This window comes from Leucoraja erinacea, chromosome 25, assembly GCF_028641065.1.
Source record: "Leucoraja erinacea ecotype New England chromosome 25, Leri_hhj_1, whole genome shotgun sequence".
In the NCBI taxonomy this organism is placed as follows: Eukaryota; Metazoa; Chordata; class Chondrichthyes; order Rajiformes; family Rajidae; genus Leucoraja; species Leucoraja erinaceus.
In genome coordinates this window covers 21104061-21130072 of record NC_073401.1, presented here as the reverse complement: position 1 = coordinate 21130072, position 26012 = coordinate 21104061, and the positions used below count along the sequence as shown (strand labels likewise).

General features: G+C 45.0%; 1 protein-coding gene across 1 annotated transcript; it reads left to right on the top strand.

The window, feature by feature from the left end:
* Window positions 1-3600: 3600 nt before the first annotated feature.
* Window positions 3601-25433, top strand: ess2 (ess-2 splicing factor homolog). Its single transcript, XM_055656000.1, has 10 exons — window positions 3601-3839; window positions 6622-6790; window positions 8400-8495; window positions 8605-8762; window positions 9457-9574; window positions 13515-13645; window positions 15413-15515; window positions 18062-18174; window positions 21164-21279; window positions 21747-25433. Exons 1-10 carry the CDS (start codon window positions 3675-3677, stop codon window positions 22015-22017), a joined length of 1440 nt encoding a protein of 479 aa, XP_055511975.1. The 5' UTR covers window positions 3601-3674; the 3' UTR covers window positions 22018-25433.
* Window positions 25434-26012: the final 579 nt, after the last annotated feature.

Here is a 26012-nt window from a genome sequence, read left to right as displayed (position 1 = left end):
GCTGAACATTTTCGACTGCAACAGCCCAGTAAAAATCGCGTTTTAAACCTGCCCCCTCTAAATAGCGCCAAAATCACGCACATGGCCTCTTCTTACATGCAGTATCCATCCAACTTCGAACTCTACTCTCCTCATGCTTCTCCTCTGTTCCTGATTTCCATGTTTTAATTCCTTTCTTTCCCATATCAACACCTCTGCTTATTTAATTGTCTCAACATTCCATGTTCCCCCTACTGGCCAGGCTTCATCCCCAACCATTTGGTCAACTTGTAACTTAACATTCTAAATTTCTTATTATACATAGGATTCAAATAACACATATATAGGACCGGTATCCATAGCATTCCCCATAGATAGATAGAAAGAGAGAGAGAAAACACACTTCTTAATTCCGAATCGTTCCAAATATATCAACCAGGCCGACCCACTAAATGAGACCCCAGTTTCTCAATTTGGCTGACTTTTTAACTCTTTAATATACGACCCAAGTGTCTCAACGAAGCAGACCCGCTAACGAGATCCCAGTTTCTTTTCAACTTGGCAGACTTCTTAATACTGTAATATACAACGTCACTTATTTCTCAACCCGACAATTCTTCGGATGTCTCAATAAGCCAAACACACACCTCAACCCCCGTATCTCAACCCGACAAATCACGGATATCTCAACAAGGCTGATGAGCCCTTAGTAGAGAGAGAAAAAGAAAACAAAGAGAGATAGACAGAGAGAGGAACCACTCACGTCCTTCTTAAAAATATACACAATTCCGTCTTAAAAATACATACACAATTCTGTCTTAAAAATACATACACAATTCCGTCTTAAAAATACATACACAATCCCTTCTTAAAAAAAAAACATACAAAGCCCAACTGGTCTTACCTTAGTCTGTGTCTAAGAACCTCGGCAGGGAACCAATTCAATTTCAGAGGAAGGATCACAGACGTTCCCTGGAGTTTCTAGGGAGTCGGTCTTACAAGGGGGCCGATAGAGCTCAGTTATCTCCCTTCCAATCCCGGCAACCTCCGCAACCTCTTGCACAGTCAGCCGTTGATGTGGTCCCAGCGAGGCCTGCATAACTACGCCAATGAAAAAGCTACTTATTTAACTACTTAACCAGGTTCGCTTCTTAATAAACAGACACCACACAAACTGTTTGGTAGACCAGATCAAAACTTTACTTAACATCGGCCGATGGAAGGGAGGGAGAACTCCAGTCAAGTGACCAACACAGACACTTGACTGTGCTCAGTCACCTTCTCTGAACAACAGAATTACATTGCTTTAAATAGGTTTTTTTGTCCCCTTATCACATTCCACAGACATTAGTCATGGTCAGAAGTACTGGAAAAGGTTTCCACAGAATACATCACATCAAACCTTTTGTTTACATGGTACAAGATATACTAAAAACATTGGCTATTTGCTTTATCTCCAAATAGACCACCCATAGCTCTTTTCGCTGCTTCCTCTGTCATTTGGTCCCTCATAAACATAGGTCATTTGTTTACAAAGATGTGACCACCTATGTCTCTCTTCCTCTATCACCTCCTCCCCCATAAACATTTGTCATTTGGTTTATGGCATCTCCCTGTGAAGATTTAACCAGCTATCTCTATAGCTTCTCCTCTGCCTGTCACTTGGGAGACAATGTTATAGGATTTATTATCTCACACACCCACAACCTAAGGCAAGCCTAACTTGACACTAAATATAAGCTGTAAGCTAGCCCAGAAACCAATTTAATATCTTCTTATATTTTTAACTAAAACTCGGCTTCATCACTTGCAGGAGACCTAGTTTGAGGAGGGGCAGTGGAGTAACATTAAGTGAGAAAAGAAGAAAAAAAAGGACTGCCAATTAGGAACACACTGCCCGAAAGGATGGCATTTAAAAAGCATTTGAATTCAAGGGCCATGAACTCCAGGGATGTGGACCAAGAGCTGAAATTATGCTAGACCATTTTTTGAACATTGCAGATAGGCTTGCCTGCCAGACGAGGAGAGATTAGTTAGATTAAATTTCTATTCTCTGAATTTTAGCAGAATGAGATGGCCTCACTGAGACACACAAAATACTCACCATGTGGATGCTTCTCCTGGCTGTAGAGTTCAGACATCGGGATAGTCCCAAATGAGGAGTAGGCCGGTTTGGAACAAAAAAAGACGAATGTGACAGATCTTTGCAATTCCTTGCACAAGTGGGCCGTGAATGTTTATTAATTTAATGGTTTCAAAACATAGCTTCAGTGATACAGACTAATAGCAATCTTGGGTGTTGTCCTTGTGGCGTTTGCATGTTCCAACAGTGACCAAATGGATTTGCTCTTGCACCCGCAAGACATACTAATAGGCTAATTAGCAATACAGACTATTCCTTAACATTGTTAAGTGACAAAAAGAAGCAAATGGAATTGATGAGCATGTTAGAGAGAATAAGTTATCGGGGGGGGAAAGAGGGGAGATGGTATGGAGTTTTTTGGGGAGATAACATGGAATCGATGGGCCAAATAATCACCCTGTGTTGTGATGAGTATGTTGTTATATTTCTGGTTATGTAGGAATCAACGACAATGAGAACAGTCCACAAACATGGAACTGAGGCAAACCAGATAAAAGGACCTAAATGGTCTTCTCCATTTTATTTTATTTTTGACGACATTGAAACGGGTCCTTTAGCTAGCCCACAGGGTCCGAGCCATCGATCACCCGTTACACTGGCTCCATTTATCCCAGTTTCGCAACCTCCCTTTACACGTTACTGTACAATTTTACTGACATTAATTAACTTACAAGCCCTTTCTTGAGTTCAGCTCACAAAATCGGGTCACATATTTTCTTAAGAATGAAGATTTCACATGAGGAAGGATCACGTTTCCAACTACTCACAGCGATTATTTACCACTAAACTAGCAGTGCCTATTTTCAAGCATTCTCAATGCAGGGCAAAGCTTCAGCCCCCACTATATAACCATATAACAATTACAGCACGGAAACAGGCCATCTCGGCCCTTCTAGTCCGTGTCGAACACTTATTCTCCCCTAGTCCCATCTACCTGCATTCAGACCATAACCCTCCATTCCTCTCCTGTCCATATAACTATCCAATTTATTTTTACATGATAAAACCGAACCTTTCCTCCACTGGAAGCTCATTCCACACAGCTACCACTCTCTGAGTAAAGAAGTTCCCCCTAAACTTCTGTCCCTTAATTCTCAAGTCATGTCCTCTTGTTTGAATCTTCCCTACTCTCAGTGGGAAAAGCTTATCCACGTCAACTCTGTCTATCCCTCTGATCATTTTAAAGACCTCTATCAAGTCCCCCCCCTTAACCTTCTGCGCTCCAAAGAATAAAGCCCTAACTTGTTCCAGACAGGGATGGAGAGTTACTTGCTGCGGGGTTTGCCTGTGTAGACGGCAATCCCGGGTAACCGGTGCATGATGCTAATCCCACTCCTTCCCTGTGATTATAATCTCCGCCCGTTCCCTAGCAACCAAATATATTAGCTCCTCTGGGGTCTTTGGTCTCGGGGTCATTTCGACCTCTGACCCGGCCGAGGGGGGCGCTGGGATACTGGAGGACTCCTCCCGGGAGGCTGCGCAGCCGCAGTGCGAGCGGCTCCTGGCGGTGTGTGGCGGAGGGAGACCGTGGGGGGAAAGCGTTGACGCTGCGATGGGGACGGAGGAGAAGAAGAAGCAGCCGCCGCCGCCGCAGAGCGGCAACATCAGCAACAGCGACAACGAGAGCCGAGCGCTGGCCAATGTCAGCTCAGACAGCCCGGGGCAGGGTTGTGGACGGGGCAAGAAACGGATCCTGGACGAGGAATCGTACATCGAGGTAGGTGACAAAAGTCACAGGCCGAACCAACCCCTCGCCCCTGGGGTCGGGATTCTCTATCATAACCCGCGGCCACTCCTCCACATCGGACCCCTCCTTTACTCCTTCCTTCCTTCTCTCCCTTCACGCCCTTCACGCCCTTGTCCTCAACACCAATAGCCTCCCACCACTTTCCCCCTCGCCCGTCTCCTTTATCCATCCGTCTGACTGCCCTGCCCTCTCCTCCCAATTCTTGTGTTATCTAGTCCTGTAATGTTTGGTATATCCAGAACCCTTGAATCAAATCTTACTGTCTGAATACTGGCTTATGTGATGGTTGGATCTGAGGAAGAAGCTTAGATGGGCGATTCATTCACTTCTGACTGAACAGTTAATAATAATAATAATAAATACTTTATTGATCCCCTCAGGGAAATTCAGATGTCCAGAAGCCCCCAACCAACCAACCCACAGGTTCAAAATGAACGCAGACAGAAAATACATAGAATACACTGTGGACACTACCTGAGAGCAATAAATACTTAAAAAGACCAGTAATTAACAATTAAAAATTGAAAATTGCAAGAATGCATCCCCCTACAGCCTAGCGGTCCGAATTATAAAATCTAATGGCTGCAGGGGTGAAGGATCTCTGAACACTTCAGCATTTTCAAAAGGTTTCAAATGTCTTTTATTGTCACATGTACCAACTAAGGCGCTGTGATATGCAAATTACCATATAGCCATATATTTTTAAAAGCAACAAGACACACAACTACATAAAAGTTAACATAAACATCCACCCCAGCTGATTCCCCATATTCCTCACTGTGATGGAAGGCAAAAAAGTCCAAATTCTTCCTCTTTATTCTCCCGCGGTCAGGGCAGTCAAACCATCCTTCGGGGGGGGGGGCGATCGAATATCCCGCAGCTGGCGGTCGAAGCACCCGTGTCGGGGCGGTCGAAGCTCTGCGGGTTAGAGTTCCCAACGCCGGTCTCCTAGAAACATAGAAAATAGGTGCAGGAGGAGGCCATTCAGCCCTTCGAGCTCAGCACCGCCATTCATTCTGATCATGGCTGATCGTCCCCTATCAATAACCCGTGCCTGCCTTCTCCCCATATCCCTTGACTCCACTAGCCCCTAGAGCTCTATCTAAATCTCTCTTAAATCCATCCAGTGATTTGGCCACCACTGCCCTCTGTGGCAGGGAATTCCATAAATTTACAACTTTCTGGGTGAAAAAGTTTTTTCTCACCTCAATCTTAAATTACCTCCCCTTTATTCTAAGACTGTGGCCCCTGGTTCTGGACCCGCCCAACATTGGGAAAAAATTTCCTGCATCTAGCTTGTCCAGTCCTTTTATAATTTTATATGTTTCTATAAAAATCCCCCCTCATCCTTCTAAACTCCAGTGAATAAAAGCCTAGTCTTTTCAATCTTTCCTCATATGACAGTCCCGCCATCCCAGGGATCAATCTCGTGAACCTATGCTGCACTGCCTCAATCACAAGGATGTTCTTCCTCAAATTAGGAGACCAAAACTGGACACAATACTCCAGATGTGGTCTCACCAGAGCCCTATACAACTGCAGAAGAACCTCTTTACTCCTATACTGAAATCCTCTTGTTATGAAGGCCAACATTCCATTAGCTTTCTTCACTGCCTGCTGTACCTGTAAGCCAACTTTCAGTGACCGGTGTACATGGACGCCCAGGTCTCGCTGCACCTCCCCCTTACCTAACCTAACCCAATTGAGATAATAATCTGCCCCCTTGTTTTTGCTGCCAAAGTGGATAACCTCACATTTATCTATATTATAACTGCATCTGCCACGCATCTGCCCACTCGCTCAACCTGTGTATATGTTCCACACCATACACAAAACATATAGTAAGGAGCTGCTGGAGACCAGCGCTAGATGGACTAAAGACCACAAGATCATCTGCATACATAATATGGTTCACTAAAATATTACCAATCATGCACACAGTATTACAAGCTTTCAATTGTTTGGACAGATCATCAATATAAAGATTAAAAAGGACTGGGGACAAAATCCTTGTCTAACACCATTGCTAACCCCAAATGGTGTCAGACAATTTCCTAAAATTATACTGTTTCAAAAATGGCACTGCAAAAATTATACTGTTTCAAAGATGGCACTGCAAGATAATCTGACATTCAACAATACCATTGGGAAATTCCATAGTCATAATGGCGTCCAAACACAACCTTGCATAAGCTCATCTGCTCCTGAAATCCTTATCCTGGACTATCCACCTCTCTCCTGGCTGGCCTCACTTGATCTACTCTCGGTGGAGTTGAAGTCATTTAAAACCCTATTGCCTCTTTGTTAACCTGGGCCAGGCTTTGCTCACCTGTGCTCACTTAGCTTACAGAGGGTAGTGCCTCAATTTTCAAATCTTCAGCTTTCATTTAAAATCCCTCTACAGAATTGCCCCGATCTGTAAACTTCCCCTGCAGATTAACTGGTAATGGCAGACTCGTGTTCTTCCATCTCTGAACATTTCACATTCCTGACTTCAGTCATTTAACCTATGACATCCGATGCTTTGGTATTCTCTCTCAAAACCCTATTGAAACCTTCTCTCCTTCGTAGCTGTTTATATCCATTATCTTTGACGGGGTTTTGTTAGCTGTCCGAATATCTCCTTTATACAGTACAATGTCAATCCTTGTCCTTGTTAAAACTTCTGTAAAGTACAATGGAACTCTTTTTGCTGGGTTATAAATGTAAAAGTAATTGTGTTATACACCTCTGATTATCACACTTTCAACAGAATTTGGGGAAAATTATCCAGCGTGATTTCTTCCCTGATGTCATAAAATTAAATGCTCAGAGAGAGTTTTTGGAGGCTGAAGAGAGTGGCGACATGGAAAAGATGCGGGAAATAACCATAAAATTTGGCTCTTCACTTGGAAAACCAAGTCTGGTGACTCCTGCCCCATGTAAGTACTTCTTTTAATTCTTGCTCATTGCACGAAAAAAATCTACACCTGTATTTTATAAGTGACTGACTTCTGCTTCTGCTCTGATTCTGGTGGTGCAAGCTTTTTCTATGCCTCAAGACTGTCTCTACTGCACTTGCACCAAAGCTAGTCTTAGTCAGTGGCCTTGGAATTAGAATAACTATTTTAAGATTGAAGTTGTGCCCATCTGCTCTTGTCCAGACATCCCCTTCTAACAACTGAAGGCAAGGCAGCGTGTAAGAGAGGCTTGGGCAGCAGGAGTATTCAGTATGGACACTGGTCAGGGCAGGTAGGAGATGCTGTTAGTAAATTGAGTTGGAAATATTGGATGGCAACCATGGCTTTGCAAAGGCAGCTTGGATGAAAATAGAATGGGTTCTGCTGATAGTCCTTCTGATTAAAGGCTTTATGGACCTTGCTCTGAATGTTTACTTACAATAGTCAGACCAGGACATGGGTGTGAGTGGCAAAACATAGGTAAAGCAGAAAAGATGCAAAATGTACAAAAATTATTTGTTCTATAAATGTAGTGAAAGACTACAGTCTTTTCATTGCTGCATGATTCCAATATTGTGAGGAGGTCAGACTTTAATACTAGTCTGGGTAGGAAGGTAGGAGATCTTCATTTACGAAGGAGCAAGTTGACCATTCAGATCACAACAAAGTATTATCTTGGATTGGGAGAATGATATCAGTCTGAATGATCGAGGGGTTGGATGTTAGTTTCTGAACGTGTATGTCACACAAGGAGGGAAGGCAGGGGTGCAATGTGAATCTGGGAGGCATGGTCGGAGGTTTGTAAAATACAGTGACGCGGGTAGTAGAGATGGAAGAGCAGCATCTAATTCACGGAGGGAGAGTGTGTGTGACTTTGGGGTATTAGATGGGAAGGTGTCAATTTGAGGGGGTAGGTCTGGTTTTGGTTGGTGAGTGGACACGTTTCATTGAGCGCGGTGCAGGAGTGGAAGATGGAATGTATCAGTCCGAGAGAGAAGGCTGGAGTATAACAGTCATGTGTGTGAGCATATCCTGCTCTCCCACACAGACTGAAAAGCATCTTCCTTCTCACTCGGAATTAGAATGACTATATTAAGATTGAAGTTGTGCTCTATCTGCCCTGGAACAGGCATACAGGACGATTTTCACTCCGAGAGAGTGTGGGTGGCACCTGACTCTGGGAGGGGCTGAATCAAGTAGCTGTGTGATCATCTGTCTGGCACATAGAGAAGGAGGATGTCGGTCTGGGAGGGAGGAAGACATGATGCTGGGGAGTGTTGGGGAAAGTGTGGGAGCGTCAGGGTGTTACGGTAGGAAGGAGGGCGGGTGTCATTTTGTGGAGGGACTGGTTGGATGGGTTTCAGTGTTGGAAGTTCAGAGATCCAGGAAAGATGGTGGTCTGGAGTATGTTTATTGAGGGTGGGAGTTAAGCTGCTGGGTAGTTGTGGAATTGAGTGGTTGTGAAAGGGGCCGACGGTAGGCATATATCAGAAGGAAGTGAAGAGTGTATTTTCAGGAGGATTGGGAGGGGTTCTGTGCATTAATCGTGCAATGTTCTGAATCTTGCCGTTCTTATTTCAATGTCCTGCAGATCACACACCAGGTTCTTTTGAAACGCCAGAAGGTATCTCGTGTTCTCCTTCACAGAATAAAACCAGAACGGGTGCAAAGTCCACAGGCAATGAAGGTAAATTTAATGCGAAATATGTTTAATTTTTAATAAGTATAAACTGTTCGATGTCTTCTGATGTTGCCTCCGTATCTTGCTTCACTTTATTGAATTTCTCATTTTGCAGGGGAGAAGAAAGAAGAGGAGTTGCCAACACTGGACACCTACTTGGGGAAAAGTACCAGTGAAGATAATGCCTCCTTCAATCAAATTATGGATCTTGCTGATGAGAAGAATAGGATTAAACATGCTTGGCTTTATGAGGCAGAGGAGCTATCAAACCAGGTGCAGTCTCCTCCCTGACCCTCACCATGCAAATAGTGTTTAAAGTGTATGTATCTACAAATGTGTTTCGTAGCGGGGACCCCAGGAGTCCAGCCAAGAATGAGGCCAAAACAAAGATGTGAACTTTGATATTTTATCCTCTTTTGGAGTTAAATCATTGGATAACTTTGAAGAATTGGGTTGGGAATGAGGTGAGATATTCAGGGACGCTGCCTCTCTATGAACTGATACCTTATATTCAGTTACAAAATAAGTAGCCAGGGACAGTTGAGGGCAAGTTGCCTTGATCGCCTTTGTTGACCTATTACCAATCATGCAGATCATGCCTCTCCCCTTTTCCAACTCTTTTCTTTCACATGCCCAACCCCGTTTCCCCCACAATGTCTGAAGAAGGGTCTTGACCTGAAACATCACCTATCTATGTTCTCCAGGGATGCTGCCTGACCTGTTGAGTTACTCCAGCACTTTGTGTATTAACCAGCATCTGCAGTTCTTTGTTTCAATGGGAACAGGATGGGTTTGTGGAGAATAAATCCCTTTGATACAAGGTAGTAACAGATCTGAAATTTTGTAGTAATCTCCCCTGTGAGGGAGGTTGTTTCTCGTTAATGTATGTGGAAGATATGAAGCCCTTTGAGGAATGCCATAGAAGCTCTCTCACCAAAACCATAGATGATGGTGGATCTCATTGCAGGGCCATGAAGAAATGTTGGCGCTACCATCACCTGACGACCTGGCCATTGAGGATAGAAGAGCAGGAGTAAAAACCTGGAAGTATAAAGCCAAGAACAGTCTGATGTATTACCCAGAAGGTAAGCAGTGGATGAATAATCCTATTTAAATTCTCTGAGCTGAGCCCAGTCTCTTTATAATTTGGGTATTGATACCAGCTGGATCATATGCTCACTGTCACCAACAGCCTGTGCCCTGTTCCTGCCAACACTGGGGTAAGAAAGAGGGGAGAGGTTATGTCACACATAGGTCTTCAAAGTGATTTTCGAAGAAATGTAAAAAATGTGAACATATTTGGAGTGAGTGCCATGGTGCATGATCATTCTTCACTGATCCAAATCTTTGTATGTCGTCAGTCCTTCTGTAGTTTGCCATCGAAATGGCTACAAAGTCTCTGTTAATCTTGCTTACAATGAAACAGAAAGAAGGGCCTAGATTTAGTCTAGTTTAGAGATATAATAATAATAATAATGCATTTTATTTGCTGGCGCCTTTCTGGACACCCAAGGACACCTAATCATCTAAAATCAGTACCCCATTCCTGCTTTTCCCCCATATCCCTTGATACCTTTAGCCCTAAGAGCTAAATCCAACTCCCTTGAAAACATCCAGTGAATTGGCCTCCACTGCCTTCTGTGGCAGAGAATTCCACAGATTCACAACTCTCTGGGTGAAGACATTTTCCCTCACCTGTCCTAAATGGCCCACCCCTTATTCCTAAACAGTGACCCCTGGTTCTGGACTCCCCCAACATCAGGACCATTTTCCTGCATCTTGCCTGTCCAATCCTTTAAGAATTTTATGTTTCTATAAGATCTCCTCTCATCCTTCTAAATTCCAGAGAATACAAGCCCAGTCGACCCATTCTTTTATCATATGTCAGTCCCGCCATCCCGGGAATTAACCTGGTGAACCTACGCTGTCCTCAATAGCAATAATGTCCTTCCTCAAATTAGGAGACCAAAATTGCACACAATACTCCAGGTGCGGTCTCACCAGGGTCCTGTACAACTGCAGTAGGACCTCCTTACTCCTAAACCCAAATCCTCTCACAATGAAGGCCAACATGCCATTTGCTTTCTTCACTGCCTGCTGTACCTGCATGCTTACTTTCAGTGACTACTATACAAGCGCACCCAGGTCTCGTTGCGCCTCGCCTTTTCCTAATCTGACACCATTCAGATAATAATCTGCCTTCCTGTTCGCGCCACTAAACTGGATAACCTCACATTTATCCACATTTTGCTGCATCTGCCATGCATCTGCCCACTCACCCAACCTACCCAAGTCACCCTGCAGCATCCTCATCACAACTCACACTGCCACCCAGCTTTGTGTCATACGCAAACTTAGAGATGTCACACTTAATTTCCCTCGTCTAAATCGTTAATATATATTAAAAAATAACTAGGGTCCCAGCACCGAGTCTTGGGGCACACCACTAGTTTTGGGTAGGTTATGTGTGTAGCAGGACTTATGTCCTGGAGTTTAAGTCCTCACCTTGTGTGCGTTGATCTAAAAACAGGTCAGAATTCCATTACAGGTGCACAACCTTTTATCCGAAAGCTTTGGGACCAGGCACTTTTCGTAATTCGGAATTTTTCGGCCTTCCGAAATGAAGATTTTTAGCGTAGATTTTAATGGCTGGCTCAGTGGTAGAGTGATCGGCTCATATCCGCAAGGTCGCGAGTTTGCGCCTCGATCCCGGCAGTTACTCGATCGCGAGTTTGAGTCTTCAATGTCGTTTTTTCTTGCAGAATAGGAGAGAATAGGGAGGGTTAGGCTGGGATCATCCTCTGCGAGATGATCTTAGTGCGGGAGACAAGTGTAGGACAGGTGTACTGACTGTGTGGGCAGAACTTTGGAAGTGATTGCCCACCATTCTCAAAAGCCGCTGTGTCTCCCTGTCCCTCCAACTCCAGAGGAATCCGCTCCCCGACGGGCCGCTACGGCGACAAATGGCAGTTCGCCCACAGCCCGAGCTGCGCCACCCCAAGAACAAGACGTACCTTGCACACCATCAGCTTCTGTCCCTACGGGGAGCGTGTTCCTCTGGAGTTGGAACGGGGCTGGGCTGCTGCTGGCTGTGGGTCTCTGGGATCTCCGTGCTTGCAGTGGGCCTGGGGGTTGGTGTCCCGTTGGTCCTGACGTCTCCGGAGACTGGCACTGACCTGCTGGCATCGCTGAGGTGAAGACAGTGCAAAGCTCCCGCGCTGGTGCAATGGGCGGGGAGCTGGAGAGGGAAGGGGTCACACACATGGCCGGGAAGCAGAGGGGTGTAGGTGGGGTGAACGAGGGAAGGGAGCGACAATCTGCTGCTGCCTGCCCGCTGAGTTAAAAAGTTCCCACGCAAGACTCACAATACACTGTGTATCGTGAGTCTACCGTGGGAACTTTTTAACTCAGCGGGCAGGCAGCAGCAGATTGTCAATTATTAACCCTCCCGCGCAATATACCCTCACCTTCTCTTTTATGAATAGGGATTTAGTTCCCCTTTCTTCGAGGACCGACCGGAGGTTCCGCTGTCACCTCTGCGGGCCGCCCTCGGTGAACGTCTTCAAGGACCTTTCTTCAAGGACCGAAAAAATGTCCGCTATTCAGAGCTTTCCGTTACTTGGAATTTTGGATAAAAGGTTGTGCACCTGTATGAATGCTGGGGAATTTAACTTGACGCCGTGAAATATCTGGAATAAGTGTGGAGACGGGTGTTATAAGAATCAATTAGTAAAAATGACTTGGGTTATAGTAAAAACCCATCCGGTCTTCTAATTGTTCAGTGCAGTAAATCTGCCATCCTTATCTGTACTAATTCCATGCCCCTGCAGGCCCAAAACAATAAAGTTAATATTAACTGCTCTTTGAATCACTTGATTCAAAGGTTATTTGGAATAGGTTGTAAATTTTGTCTGTGCCAATGTTTTTACATTTTATAAATGAATATTAATAAAAGGAAAAAAAACGGCACATTTCAAAAAAAAAATGTCCTTGCCCTCAAATCTATCACCATTCACTTAACCCTGGCCCTCGCCTTCTCCAACTTCCTGTCAACTGGAACAATTTTTGACATTGAACACTTATCTAATCTCCTCTCTGGTTTACCAAGCTAACTCCACCTCCACATACTGTCACGGACTGATGCTCATTGTTACTGGAACCAGTCCAGTGACTCTTCACTTTCCCATGCATTCACATGTTTTCTACAGTGCTTTCCTGAAAGCACAGACAAATTACTAGTCAGATCCCAGTTTAATAGAGATTTAAAAAAACCTTTTGTTGGTTTTGTACCGTAGGCATAAAGCCCAAGTACTATTTGTCTTAGTTTTCTCTCAACCGTTGCAATTTTTTCCTTAATTAGTGTCACATCACTTCCATCCATTCTTTTCCAAACTGCCTTAACATTCCCATCAATTTTATTCCTGAACATGTCCACCAACCCTGCCCTGATTTTCCTACAATCCACCTACACTGGACAAAATTGACAGTAAGTAATTAATCTACCAACCAACGCATCTTTGGGATTTGGAAACTGGAGCACCCGAGTTGCTCGGGCTGTGGAGTTGCATGGCTTCCAACTGCACCAGTGTGCTTCACCTGCTTTTGCCTCCAGCCTCCTTTTGATCGTCTTCTTGCGTATGGAGTGCACAGCCTAAAGTTGTAAGACAACTTATTCTGTTTGTGCGCGCCAAGTTGATTGCATTCGTCGAAACACGGGGGACCATGTGAAGCTTGCAATCTCCCACCCCTCTCCTTTTGTTCACCATTTCTAATGGTTTTGTTCTTTCTATATTTTATCTGATTACTTTATTAAAGGTATGTGTTAAGTAATATTTGACACCTCGTGACGTGACTTGGCTTAATCTCTATCTGAAGGAGCAAAGAAACAAATGTGTACAATTGCCAATCAGTTGCCTATCTGCTTTGCTTAAAAAGTCACTCCATAGTCATCATTCCAGTCTTTGGTTCCCCTAGAACTGCTCCTATATTCGCTCCAGTCAATTGGTTCTCTAACTTTTTTTGTAGGAGTGAAAGATGATGAACTCTTCAAGAAACCCCGTGAGGTGATTCACAAAAATACCCGCTTCCAGTGTGACCCTTTCAGTCGAACCCTGAGCAAATCACAACTGCAGCAAGCGGCAGCTCTCAATGCACAGGTACGTGAATCTGGGTCTCCTTCACACCTCCTCTCTGGGGTTACACAGCTGGCTCAGGCAGACTCTTTGCTCCCTCTGTGTTCAAGAAGGAACTGCAGATGCTAGAAAATCGAAGGTACACAAAATTGCTGGAGAAACTCAGCGGGTGCAGCAGCATCTATGGAGCGATGGAAATAGGCAACGTTTCGGGCCGAAACCCTTCTTCAGAAGAAGGGTTTCGGCCCGAAACGTTGCCTATTTCCTTCGCTCCATAGATGCTGCTGCACCCGCTGAGTTTCTCCAGCAATTTTGTGTACCTTGGCTCCCTCTGTTCTTCTTGCCATCACGTTACATGCATTCAGTGTTCAGGCTAGCTCCTCCTTGCTGTCATCTCTCAGAACCCCTGCATTCTCTATTCCCAAACAACCTCATGGCACAGTGGTCAAGTTATCAGACCCCTGAGCCACACAAAGGGTTTTTGACCTGAATTGTTTACTGTTTCTCTTTTAAGATACTTCATGACTTGCTGAATTTTCCCCAATTCACTAATAGTTCAGATATGAGTTAGATGATAGCTGTGGAATTCAAAATGTGACTAATATTATGTTTTTTTTACATAAAACTGTACTCCAAGTGTGACCTCAGTGACATCATGTACAATTGTAACATAACGTCCCAACTTCTATGCTCGGTACTCTGACTGATGAAGGCCAGTGTACTGAAAGCCTCCTTTACCACCCTATCTACCTGCGATGCCACTTTCAGGGACTATGTACGTGTGTTCTTAGATCCCTCTGCTCTACAACACATTCCAGGCCCCTATAATTCACCGTGAAGGTCCTGCTCTGGTTTGAGTTATCAAAATGCAACACCGCATTTATCTGCATTAAACCCCATTGGCCATTCCCCAGCCCACTTTTCCCAACAGATTAAGAGCCTGCAGTAATTGTTGATAGCCAGCTTCGCTATCTACGATACCACCCACTTTAGTGTCATCCACAAACTTTTTTATCGTGCTTTGTGCATTCTCGTCCAAAACGTCGCGGAGCTGGCCGAGACCGGAGCGGGTGGAGCGGTGGAGGAGCGCTGCTGCTGCTGCTGCCGCTGCTGCTGCTGAGTCGGAGGCTGCTACTGCGGGTCTGCGGACGGCGGCACCGGGAGCCCGCGGATCCCTGGAGGGAGACCGCTTTTCGGGGCTCCTGCAACGGCAAATTCTCCCGCCCGAGTTGCGGGGTTGAAGAGCTCCTGGAGCTGGACCTAACACCACCGCCCCGCGCGGCTGGAATGGCCGCGGTACTTTGCGAGCGCACACCGGGGGCTCCAACACCAAGACCTGGTGTGCGACCTCGCACCACCCGGCGTGGCTTCAATGGCCGCGGGACAATCGCCATCGCCAGCTTTGACTTTGACTCTGACATCGGGGGGGGGGGAGAGTGCAGTGGAGAGATAAGTTTTTTTGGCCTCCCATCACAGCTATGTGATGGATGTTTATGTAAAATGTAATTATGTTGTGTCTGGGGTCTATTTGTGTGTAATGTATGGCTGCAGAAACGGCATTTTGTTTGGACCTCCAGGGGTCCAAATGACAATTAAATTGACTCTTGACTCTCTTGACTCTCTCTCTCTCTTGACGTTGATATAAACCACTAAAAGACCCCAGCACTAATCCCTCAGGCACACCACCAGTCACAGGCCTCCGTTCTGAAATACAACCCTCCACCATCCATGAAGCTAATTCTGCATCCAAAATGATTGTTTGCACTCATGTTGTCTTTTGTGTTTTTCCAGTTCAAACAGGGCAAAGTAGGGCCTGATGGGAAGGAGCTGATCCCGCAGGACTCGCCCAAAGTGAATGGCTATGGCTTTGTGAAGACACCTTCTCCTGCTCCAGGCAAGAGACACCGTTTGTTTTAAATCACCTTGTACAGATATTCTTGTGTCACTGTTCAGAAGCAATGACTGGATAGGTAGGAGAGCATGATTGGAAGATATTCCGATTGTATTGCAGGCCCGAACAACTCAAAAAGCAAGTAATTAATTGACCACTTAACTCGTTTTATAGTGTGATTTGAGAAATAAATATTAACACAATACACTGGAAAATGTCCTGGTTCTCCTACAGCGCTACAGAACATTCGGTTTCTCAGCAATCTTTTGGAGAGTCGATGCACCCGCGGTAATGTCCTATGTGATTGAGTCCTTTGTTGTTGTTGTTTGTCATGTACATCAATGATCTGGATGATGGTGTGGTAAATTGGATTAGTAAGTATGCAGATGATACTAAGATAGGTGGGGTTGCGGGTAATGAAGTAGAGTTTCAAAGTCTACAGAGAGATTTATGCCAGTTGGAAGAGTGGGCTGAAAGATGGCAGATGGAGTTTAATGCTGATAAGTGTGAGGTGCTACATCTTGGCAGGACAAATCAAAATAGGACGTACATGGTAAATGGTAGGGAATTGAAGAATGTAGGTGAACAGAGGGATCTGGGAATAACTGTGCACAGTTCCCTGAAAGTGGAATCTCATGTAGATAGGGTGGTAAAGAAAGCTTTTGGTGTGCTGGCCTTTATAAATCAGAGCATTGAGTATAGAAGTTGGGATGTAATGTTAAAATTGTACAAGGCATTGGTGAGGCCAATTCTGGAGTATGGTGTACAATTTTGGTCGCCTAATTATAGGAAGGATGTCAACAAAATAGAGAGAGTACAGAGGAGATTTACTAGAATATTGCCTGGGTTTCAGCAACTAAGTTACAGAGAAAGGTTGAACAAGTTAGGGCTTTATTCTTTGGAGCGCAGAAGGTTAAGGGGGGACTTGATAGAGGTTTTTAAAATGATGAGAGGGATAGACAGAGTTGACGTGGAAAAGCTTTTCCCACTGACAGTAGGGAAGATTCAAACAAGGGGACATGACATGAGAATTAAGGGACTGAAGTTTAGGGGTAACATGAGGGGGAACTTCTTTACTCAGAGAGTGGTAGCTGTGTGGAATGAGCTTCCAGTGAAGGTGGTGGAGGCAGGTTCGGTTTTATCATTTAAAATAAATTGGATAGTTATATGGATGGGAAGGGAATGGAGGGTTATGGTCTGAGCGCAGGTATATGGGACATGGGGAGATTATGTGTTCGGCACGGACTAGAAGGGTCGAGATGGCCTGTTTCCGTGCTGTAATTGTTATATGGTTATATGGTTATTTACTCACGTGAAAGGGCCATTGTAATCAGTAATGGAAAACAGCACCCTTCTAACTTTGCAGTAAGTGTCAGCATCCTAAGGATATACATCCCCAAGGCTCAGAAGTATACTCACTCAGAATTATACTCTAGCAGGTTTCCAGTCATTTAGTTTAGCGATACAGTGCAGAAACTGGCCCTGAGTCCAGTACACCCTGCGGGTAAAATCGTAGAAAAGTTAAAAAATGGCTTTAAGTCATGAAGAATAAGAGGAAATAAATATTTTTCCTTTTGGAGACCAAAGCGATCTTTTGGAGAGACCAAATGTGTTTGAATGTGTTCCTTTTTTTTCTCTCATTGAAGGCAGGGCAGGCACTTCTAACATCGTAGCTGAGTGTGAAATATGGGATTTGGTAAATTTTAGAGAGGAAATATTAAGGGATTTGGCACCTTTGAATGTAGATAATCACGAGATTTAAATGGGAATTGGTTCATTGCAATGGGCAGCTGCCATAGATTTGCAGTTGAATAGAGAGAAATTAAAGAATTACTTTCCCTGTGGGGGTCAGGGAACCCATTCTGAAAAGATGGGCGAGGCACGAAATTCTGTTTCAAAAGAAACTGAACCGCTGTAATCTATGGATCAAGAACTGGAATGTGGGATGAGGTTGGGTTTGCTGGATTTCAGCCTGTGCAGAGCAATGGCTTCAATGGGCTTGTTATGTCCTGTAGATTTCCATGATTCTCTAAGCTGGAGATGCATCTCGGTTGGCTGCACTAAACATGTAAATAAAACTGATTATGTGTCCCACTCGGCTTCTGAAATCTGAGCCCTATTTTGGAAGCAGAACAAACATGCAATTGCTGTCATGTTGTGCATTCAGCACTTTAGACTGAGGATTATCTCCACTGCTTCGATTCTAATACGTGTGGAACTTAGGCTGGCTGTGTTTGTGCTGTCGGAAGCAGTAGCCTTGCTGCCTTACAACGCCAGAGACCTGGGTTCGATCCTGATTACAGGCGCTGTCTGTATGGTGTTTGTACCTTCTCCTTGTGACCGCATGGGAATACTCCAGCTGTTCCGGTTTCCTCCCTCATCGCAAAGACGTGCGTGTTTATAGGTTAATTGGCTGCTGTAAAATGTCCCTAGTGTGTAGGATGGTGTTAGTGTATGGGGTGATCGCTGGTCGGCGTGGGCTGGAAGAGAGGGTAGTGCACTTGTTTCAGAACCTGTCATTGATTGGAGCTTGTGCCCCCTCTCCCCAGGTGTGACTGACTCGCCGATGATGACGTGGGGTGAGATTGATGGGACTCCATTACATTTGAGTGGCACAGAAAGCCCCCAAGTGGATAGGACGCCAGGGGGACCTTCATTTAAGGTACAGTAATGATGCATGCAAAAAACGGAGTCCTTGCATATGAAAACCTTTCTTTACATTTCTGTGGTCAATCTATTTCAACATGTTCAGATCCTGCTCCCCCTTGTTGCCTGTACATCCTGCTCCATGTTGAGTTGTGGGGTGCAGAGTGAATTATAGGATCTCTAAAATGCCAGTGACAAGAACAACTATTTATGTAGCCTTACCTGTCCCAAGGTGCTTCGCAAAAACTAACTGCAAGACATACATGGAGATTTTAGAACAAACTGGTAGGTGTGAATGGAACAAGTTTTAAGAGAGGAATCTCCAGAGTTTGAGACATTGGAAACCAAAGGCATGCATGTTAACAGTGGATGGATTACATTTAGAAATGATCAGGGATCCAGAGTATGAATTTCGCACATTTGTGGAATTAGAAGAAATTACGGAAACTAATGGGGACTGAGAAGCCATGGGGAGAGTTGAAAACTGGAATTAGAATTCAAAAATTGGAGGCAATATGTAACTCAGAGCATTATCCTTGGTCACTTGGTGCTGACAATATGCAAAGTAAAAATGGCTGCAAATTGCAGTTGGTTTTGAAATTTGGGAGAGACTTATGTCATGTGTATCGCTTTAGTGACTAAGTTCAGATTTCAACCCGCCTGGTTCTTACACTAACAACTGTGAGACAGCATGTGCAATGGGAATCATAAGAAACCGTCCACTAGTTGTCATGTGTATCGAAACTTTAAAATCTTTCCCCTGCATGGGAGACCCGACCTTTTCTTTGTCGGGTCTCCGTTGTCGTTGGGGCTGCAACGTGGGGCGGCCTCCAGCAGGAACGACCTGGGGCTCCAGTCGAGGAGCTGCGGACTTACGTACCATCACAAAGCTGGCCGAGTCCGGAGCGGGTGGAGCGGTGGTGGCGCGCTGCTGTGATCCGACCCCCGGAGATTCGGAGGCTAAAACCGCAGGTCTGGCAGACAGGAACACCGGGAGCCCGCGGGTCCCTGCTGGGAGACAGCTTTTCGGGACTTCCGCAACGGCGACTTCTCCCACCCGAGTTGCAGGGTTGAAGATTACCTGGAGCGTGACCTTACATCACCGCCCCGCGCGGCTGGGAATGGCTGCGGGACTTTGCTAGCGCCCGCCTGGGGCTCTAACAACAAGACCCGGAGCGTGGCCTTGCATCACCCGGCGTGGCTTTAATGGATGCGAGACAATTACCATCGCCCCCCGGGGGCTTTGACTCTGACATCGGGGGGGAGAGGGGAGTGCAGGGGAGAGATACGTTTTTTGCCTTCCATCACAGCGAGGAGGAGATGCGCTGTGATGGATATCTGTGTAAATTGTGTTGTGTCTTGGGTCTTTTTATTTTTTGTATTCAAATGACAAATAAAATTGTATTGTATTGTACCTCCTCTGGCAGCTCGTTCCTTATGCCCACCACCCTCTGTGTAAAAAAAAAGTTGCCCCTCAGGTTCCTATTAAATCTTTCCCCTCTAACTTTAAACCTATGACCTTTGGTTCTTGATTCCTCTCCTCTGGGTAAAAACCTCAGTGCATCTGCCCTATCCATTGAATGGATAAGAAGTGCTTTGTTTAAGTGCTGGTCCAGGTGGATTATAATGAAGATTGCATTTCAAAAGGATCACTTGCAACGTAACCCTAAAGGGTATTTCCTTTGACTTTCACCAAAACCGTTTTGAAACATTAAAAGGAGTCAGGGCACTGAAGGATTACAATGGTTTTGGGAAGCCACTGTGCATTCAAGGCCGTTGAAGAAAATGGTTGTTAGAGATAGAGTAGTAATTTGCAAGGATGGAGTGGGTGCTCTTCGAAAGAGATTTGAAGGAGATCGTGACTTTTCCTGAAAAACTGCCAGGATATTAGCAAAATCAAGTAGCGCAGGAAACACGAGGTCATTGACATATTAACATGACAAGGTGCAAGGACCAGGAGCTGAGTAGAGAGAGGAGCTTAAAGGTAGAGAGATGCGAGTTCGGGAACAGGACTGCCAACCTGCCACATCCTTCCAATCTTTATAATGCCCTCCTGCCACCAAGAGACCTTATGAGTGGTCTGTATGGAAAGGAAAGGCAAGACTTTTTATAAACTGGGATGTGGAAACACTGGGAAAGCCAGCAATTTACTGCCTTCTCCAATGGTGGCGGTGAGCCTTTAAATGCTCCCTTCACCTTGAGTCCTGCTGGAAGTAACATTTAAAATCATGGCAGGAAGTTTGAGGAGAAAAGTGCAAAGGTGTGTCGGAATGCTGCAGGAAGGGGAGTGCAGGAAGGGGCTCGGTTGTAGTGGTATCTTGGATACTGTGAGTGACAAGGGAACTGTTAGGATGTGCCAATGTTGTTTAGCATAACCTAGGCTGCGTGTCTCTCCTTGCCCCATATAGCGACGGACAGTGGAAGTCTAGATGCACAATAACAATTGAAATGGGTTATGGCAGAGAACAGATCTGCCTGCAGAAGTGCACCCCCTCATTTGATGGGGTGCTAAGATTGGCCAACGGTGTTGTTATGAAAGAGGCACAAGAGACTGCAAAGGCTGGAATCTGGAGCAAAAAAAAAAGTGGATTTGGTGGAACTCGCTGGTCAGGAAGGGAAATAAACATTTCACCTTTATACTGACTACTTTTCTTGTAGTCTTTCAGTCAAAGTATATACCGTCTACTTCCCTTGTATTCTTTCGAGTCTCGACCCAAAACCAGGACTGACCATTTCTCCACAGATGCTACCTGACCCGCTGAGTTCCTCCAGCAGCTCTCGTGCTTTGTTGTGTAGTCTTCTTCTTGCGTATGGCGTGCACAGCCTAAAGTTGTAGGTCAACTTGTTCTCTTTGATCTATTTGTTTGTGCACGTCGGGTTGATTGCATTAGTCGAAACGGGGTGGACCACGTGAAGGTTGCAATCTGCCACCCAGTTGTGTAGTTAAGAAACTTGCTTGTGAAACTTACTTTCCCACACACCTGATTTATTTCATCTTGCAACAGATTCTGGAACCGGGCAGGAGGGAAAGATTGGGACTGAAAATGGTCACTGAGGTTGCGGCCAAAAACAGAAGCAAGAAGCAGGAAGCTTTGAGGAAAGCAACCGAGAGTCTGGTCAGGTGAGTGCCGCCACTTGGGATTGTCCCTCCCTGGAGATGGGGCTGGGGCTGCAACCCAGGCCTTGTAGCTAGGAATTACGATGTCAGCTAGAAGCTGCAATGAGGGTCCTATTTTGCTTTCAATGGGGAAAGAGTGTTGGATGAGGAACTAATATTGGTGATGTTTTATCCCTTCCCTTCACTAGCCTGGTCCCTGATGTGGGGTGGTAAAGTGAGGCTGACAGCTACTCAAGGAAGGGAAGGTGCAAGCCTTCTGGTGGCAGGGAGTGCATGTGGTCTGGGGAGTCAGTGCCTATCCCATTGGTGCGAGGGCAGGTGGGCTGGGGATGCTATTGTGCTGGAGATTAATGTACGGCGTGGAATAGTTAGGAGGAATCATTGGCACTCTGACATGACACCTCTCCCAGAGATAAGAAGTTAGGTCATCCTTTCGCTGTTCCATGAACCCATTTGTTTCTCCTTCACAGTCTCTCTCCGCACAGTATCAGCCCTGTGATGTCCCCAGCCCTGCAGCGTCTCGTCAACAGGACCTCCAGCAAATACACGGACAAAGCTCTGCGTGCCAGTTACACGCCCTCCCCGACACACAAGGGGACCCCGCAGTGCAAAACGCCGAGCGCTGGCGTTACCCCAATCGAGCTCACTGCTACTCGGACACCTGGCAGCCAGGACCCCACCTCCATCACCGACGACCTGCTGCAGCTGCCCAAGAGAAAGAAGGCATCAGACTTCTTCTAGTGCTGGACTTGTGCATCTCCTTGCTCTTCTGCCCAAAAGTGTGGACACGGGAAACATACAACAGTATTTAACAATGAAGGACGATTTCTCATTCGTCGACTGCCGAGTGAAACTTTAACCGTACTCTTTGTTTGCAACTTTCCCAGATCCGATATGGCACAATCGACACGGGAGTTATAGATTCAGGCACAAGCTACCTGTTAAACCTCTTGATCCTTGCGATCTACCTGCTTTAGCCCCGTGAAGTAACCGGGCAGTGGTTGACCATCTCAACGTCTCGCTGCCTGATTCCGGTTAGCCCGCAGCAGCATTCCTCCAGCGCTCTGGGAAACATTATTTTTATTTATGAACCTTTTCAGTGCTCATGTATCATATGCCCCTGATACACCTCTGTTAACGTGGCAGAGACGGCAACATGGTTTGGTGGTTTTATTGTGAAGATGTGGTTGGTTCAGGGGTTCGGCCTAGCCCCCATGTCAAAGGAACGTTTACCCCTGTTAGTGACCTTCAGCAGCATGTGAGTTAGTTTCTCCACCACCCACAGTCCACCCCTGGCCTCACTGAACAGTAATATGGGCTCTTCACCCACTCCTCCTCATGTTCCTCAAACAACCATCTGCAGTTAGTCCCGGTGTTCAGTGGCTACTGCTTGTTCTCATTCACTCGCTTGTCTAAACTCTCCCTCATCCATCATACCATCAGTGCCCCCTTGTTGTGCACTGGTGCCCTTTGTAGCTCCATGCAGTGTATCTTTTCTCTCATCCCCTCACTGGGCTGCCCCTTCCACCATGTCCTACCCTCTTATTGATACGTAAACACACTCACTCTCCCTCCATCACCCCTTTCTCAAATAGTGCATTCTCTCACAGGCCCCCTTTGAGTTATGGACATTCCGCTAATCCAAATAGTTGTAGTTGGGTTTTCTGCCTGAAATTTATTGTGGCAATGACCTCTGGTTAAAAAGAACCATGTGCCAGTTTTTTGTGTTGACTTTGAGCATTGCAATATTTCCAAATTGAAACTAGCTGCACTATCCCTGCTCCTGCATCTGCTGATTTACTGTTGTATCTGTAACCTAGAGACATCATGTCCCCACTCAAACCACTGCTCTGAATCATAAGGTCAGAAGGAATAGGAATTAGGCCATTCGGCCCATCAAGTCTACTTCGCCATTCAATCATGGCTGATCTATCTCTCCCTCCTAACCCCATTCTCCTGCCATCCCCCCTTAACCTCTGACACCTGTCAGAGTAATCATAGCGGCATGTTATGTCGCTGAAAGTTCATATGTGCCATAGTTATGTGCCATAGTTATGCTGGGTGGAAGATCAGCGAATTCCTCTTTCCCAGCACAATGGGCTGCAGTTCATAGCCTTCACCACCCATTGGACTCAACTTCCTGTTATGCCCCCACTTACTTTTCTTTTTGCCTGGGAAATGTTGCTCTCTCCTCTCTGTCCTTTAATTTGATGCATTGCAGTTAAAATATACCTTCACCTCCTCTCTTCGAAAGGAAGTAATACCATTTGAATCGATCATTCTTCACAACTAAAGTTCTTCAGTCCAGGCACCTTCACCTCGGTTTTCCTATCATGTATCTGTGTAAGATCAGAGCCATCTAGTTCTTTAGCTGCCATAGAGCAGTTCTTTAAACTAGCAGATTTAAAGCATGAATCTGCCTGTTTCCCTTTCACTTCACATCACAATCTACATGCAGCAGAACTACGATAATCTGTTATCTTTGGAACTTTGTTGGTGGATATTACTTTTTATATGTTACAAGTTGTATAATACATTTTTCAATAAATTCAGAGTTTAAGAGAACGGGAAGCTGAGCCCTGATAAGTTTAAAGGAAGCTTGGGAAGCTCAACCCGGTGAGTTTAAAGGGAGCTCAGGAAATGTCCCAACCCGAAACATCATGTTCTCCAAAAATGCTGCCTGACCCACTGAATTACTCCAGCACTTGGTGTCTTTTTGTTGGTAACTTGCAGCTTGTCAAACAAACGGAAATGTTCAAGCAGCCTGGCACTGGCTGCAAAGCTAGCCCAAGTTCTAGATACTCCTGATCCTAATCCCCTATCTCCACCAACCCCTGATCCCTGGTGTTCTCAGCTCCACTCGAACAGTAGTGCATGGATGACCTTGAGTACATAGACCCACAGGCCCACATGTAATGACGTAGTTACTAATGAGTCAGCCAAATGCCAAAGTTTACCTGTCTTCCCATCCACTATCTGTGGAATTGCGTTCAAGGTCCCAATATAAGGTGCCATTTATGGCTTCTGCTTGTTCCTTCCTCAATCCAGCACCTCACACTGGTCAAAATGAATATGGATATCTTTGTTTGAGTAAGCATTCTCTTGTCCTGATCATCTGCCACACAATGATTTCATTTGTACTTCTACTAAAAGAGGGATTTGGGGTAGACACAAAATGCTGGAGTAACTCCGTGGGACAGGCAGCATCTCTGGAGAGAAGGAATGGGTGATGTTTCGGGTCGAGACCCTTCTTCAGACTCGACCCGAAATGTCACCCATTCTCTCCAGAGATGCTGCCCGTCCCGCTGAGTTACTCCAGCATTTTGTGTCTACCTTCGATTTAAACCAGCACCTGCAGTTCTTTTCTACACAGAGGAATTTGGGGTATTCAGTTCATGCCCTGTCATCAGTCAAAGAAAAAAAATGAGAGTACGGGACAAGATGTCGAAAGCAAGTAAGAAGTAAAGGTCCACACAGATAGGGACACAATGTGGCGAGTTGTTCTAGGTCAGTCATGACAAATGGTCACAGTAGACAAATCGTATGATAGGACCTAAATGGTAAAGAAATGTTTAGGTTCAAAAGTCACATCACACTGCTTATTCTTTCTCAATGACGGAAAATTACAAGGAAAGTTACACAATGTATTCTCTGGAATTAAGGTGAAGAGGTGTTTGGACAAATTTGTATTAAAGAAATCTCTAGACCGGTTGTGAGAAATTGTTTCTCCTCATTGTGGGGCCAGGATCTGAGGGGCACAGTTTCAGTATTGGAGCCAGGTCTCGCAAGAGTGAAGTTCGGAAGTAGGTCTACAGTCAAAAAGCAGCACTGAAATCTTGATTATTCTGTAAACCGCAATTCGTGCTGGCCTGTCATTTGTTTAAACTCAGATTAAGAAATGTTGTTAAGCAAATGAATAATGCATGTGGGGCAAGATGCCATTATGAGGAATTATGTCAATGATCTAACAATTGGCAGAACACAGGCTCAAAGGCCAGGAGCCCAAGCCCTTGTTTGCATTCCTCTTTTTAATATAAACCAAGTGGGTGTGTATTATGTTTTTATATTTGTATGTTGTACATTGTTAAATATTCTGGCGGTGCAGAGTTCACCCAAGCATAGACCACACTGAATAAAGATTTCTCTGAGGGACATTACTATTTCTTCAACTGGTACTGAATCAATTTACACTGCCCTAGCAAGTTTTGAAGATGTGGCAGAGGAGTTATATAGATATTTTTATCTATAAAAAATATTGTAACACTATACAGTAGAAGAAAATACAAAATCTCCTATCAATACTGAACAATGTCAGGGAGGAATTAAATAGCATTACCCTCACAGGAAATATAGTATTAGGCAGAATAAGTGAACTAAAGGCTCACAAATCCCCTGGCCCAGAAGGCACACATTCTAGGATGCTACGCTAAGTGTCTTGCGATAATTTTATTCCAAAAGGGAGTAAACCCTATAGGATCAGTCTAACATCTACTGTTATGAAAATGTTAGAATCAACTATCAAAAAAGTGACAGTGACACATTTGAAAAAAAAATTGCTATCTATTCAGGCAGTCGATGTAGCTTTACGAAGGGGATATCGTGTGTGACAAATTAATTTGAGGATTTTTTCTGACGGATTTGACCAAAGTGAATAGTGGGCAACTGTAGATGTATTGCAAATAGACTTCCATAGGCATTTGGCACACTGCCTCACAGATTGTTCAGTGGCAAATTAA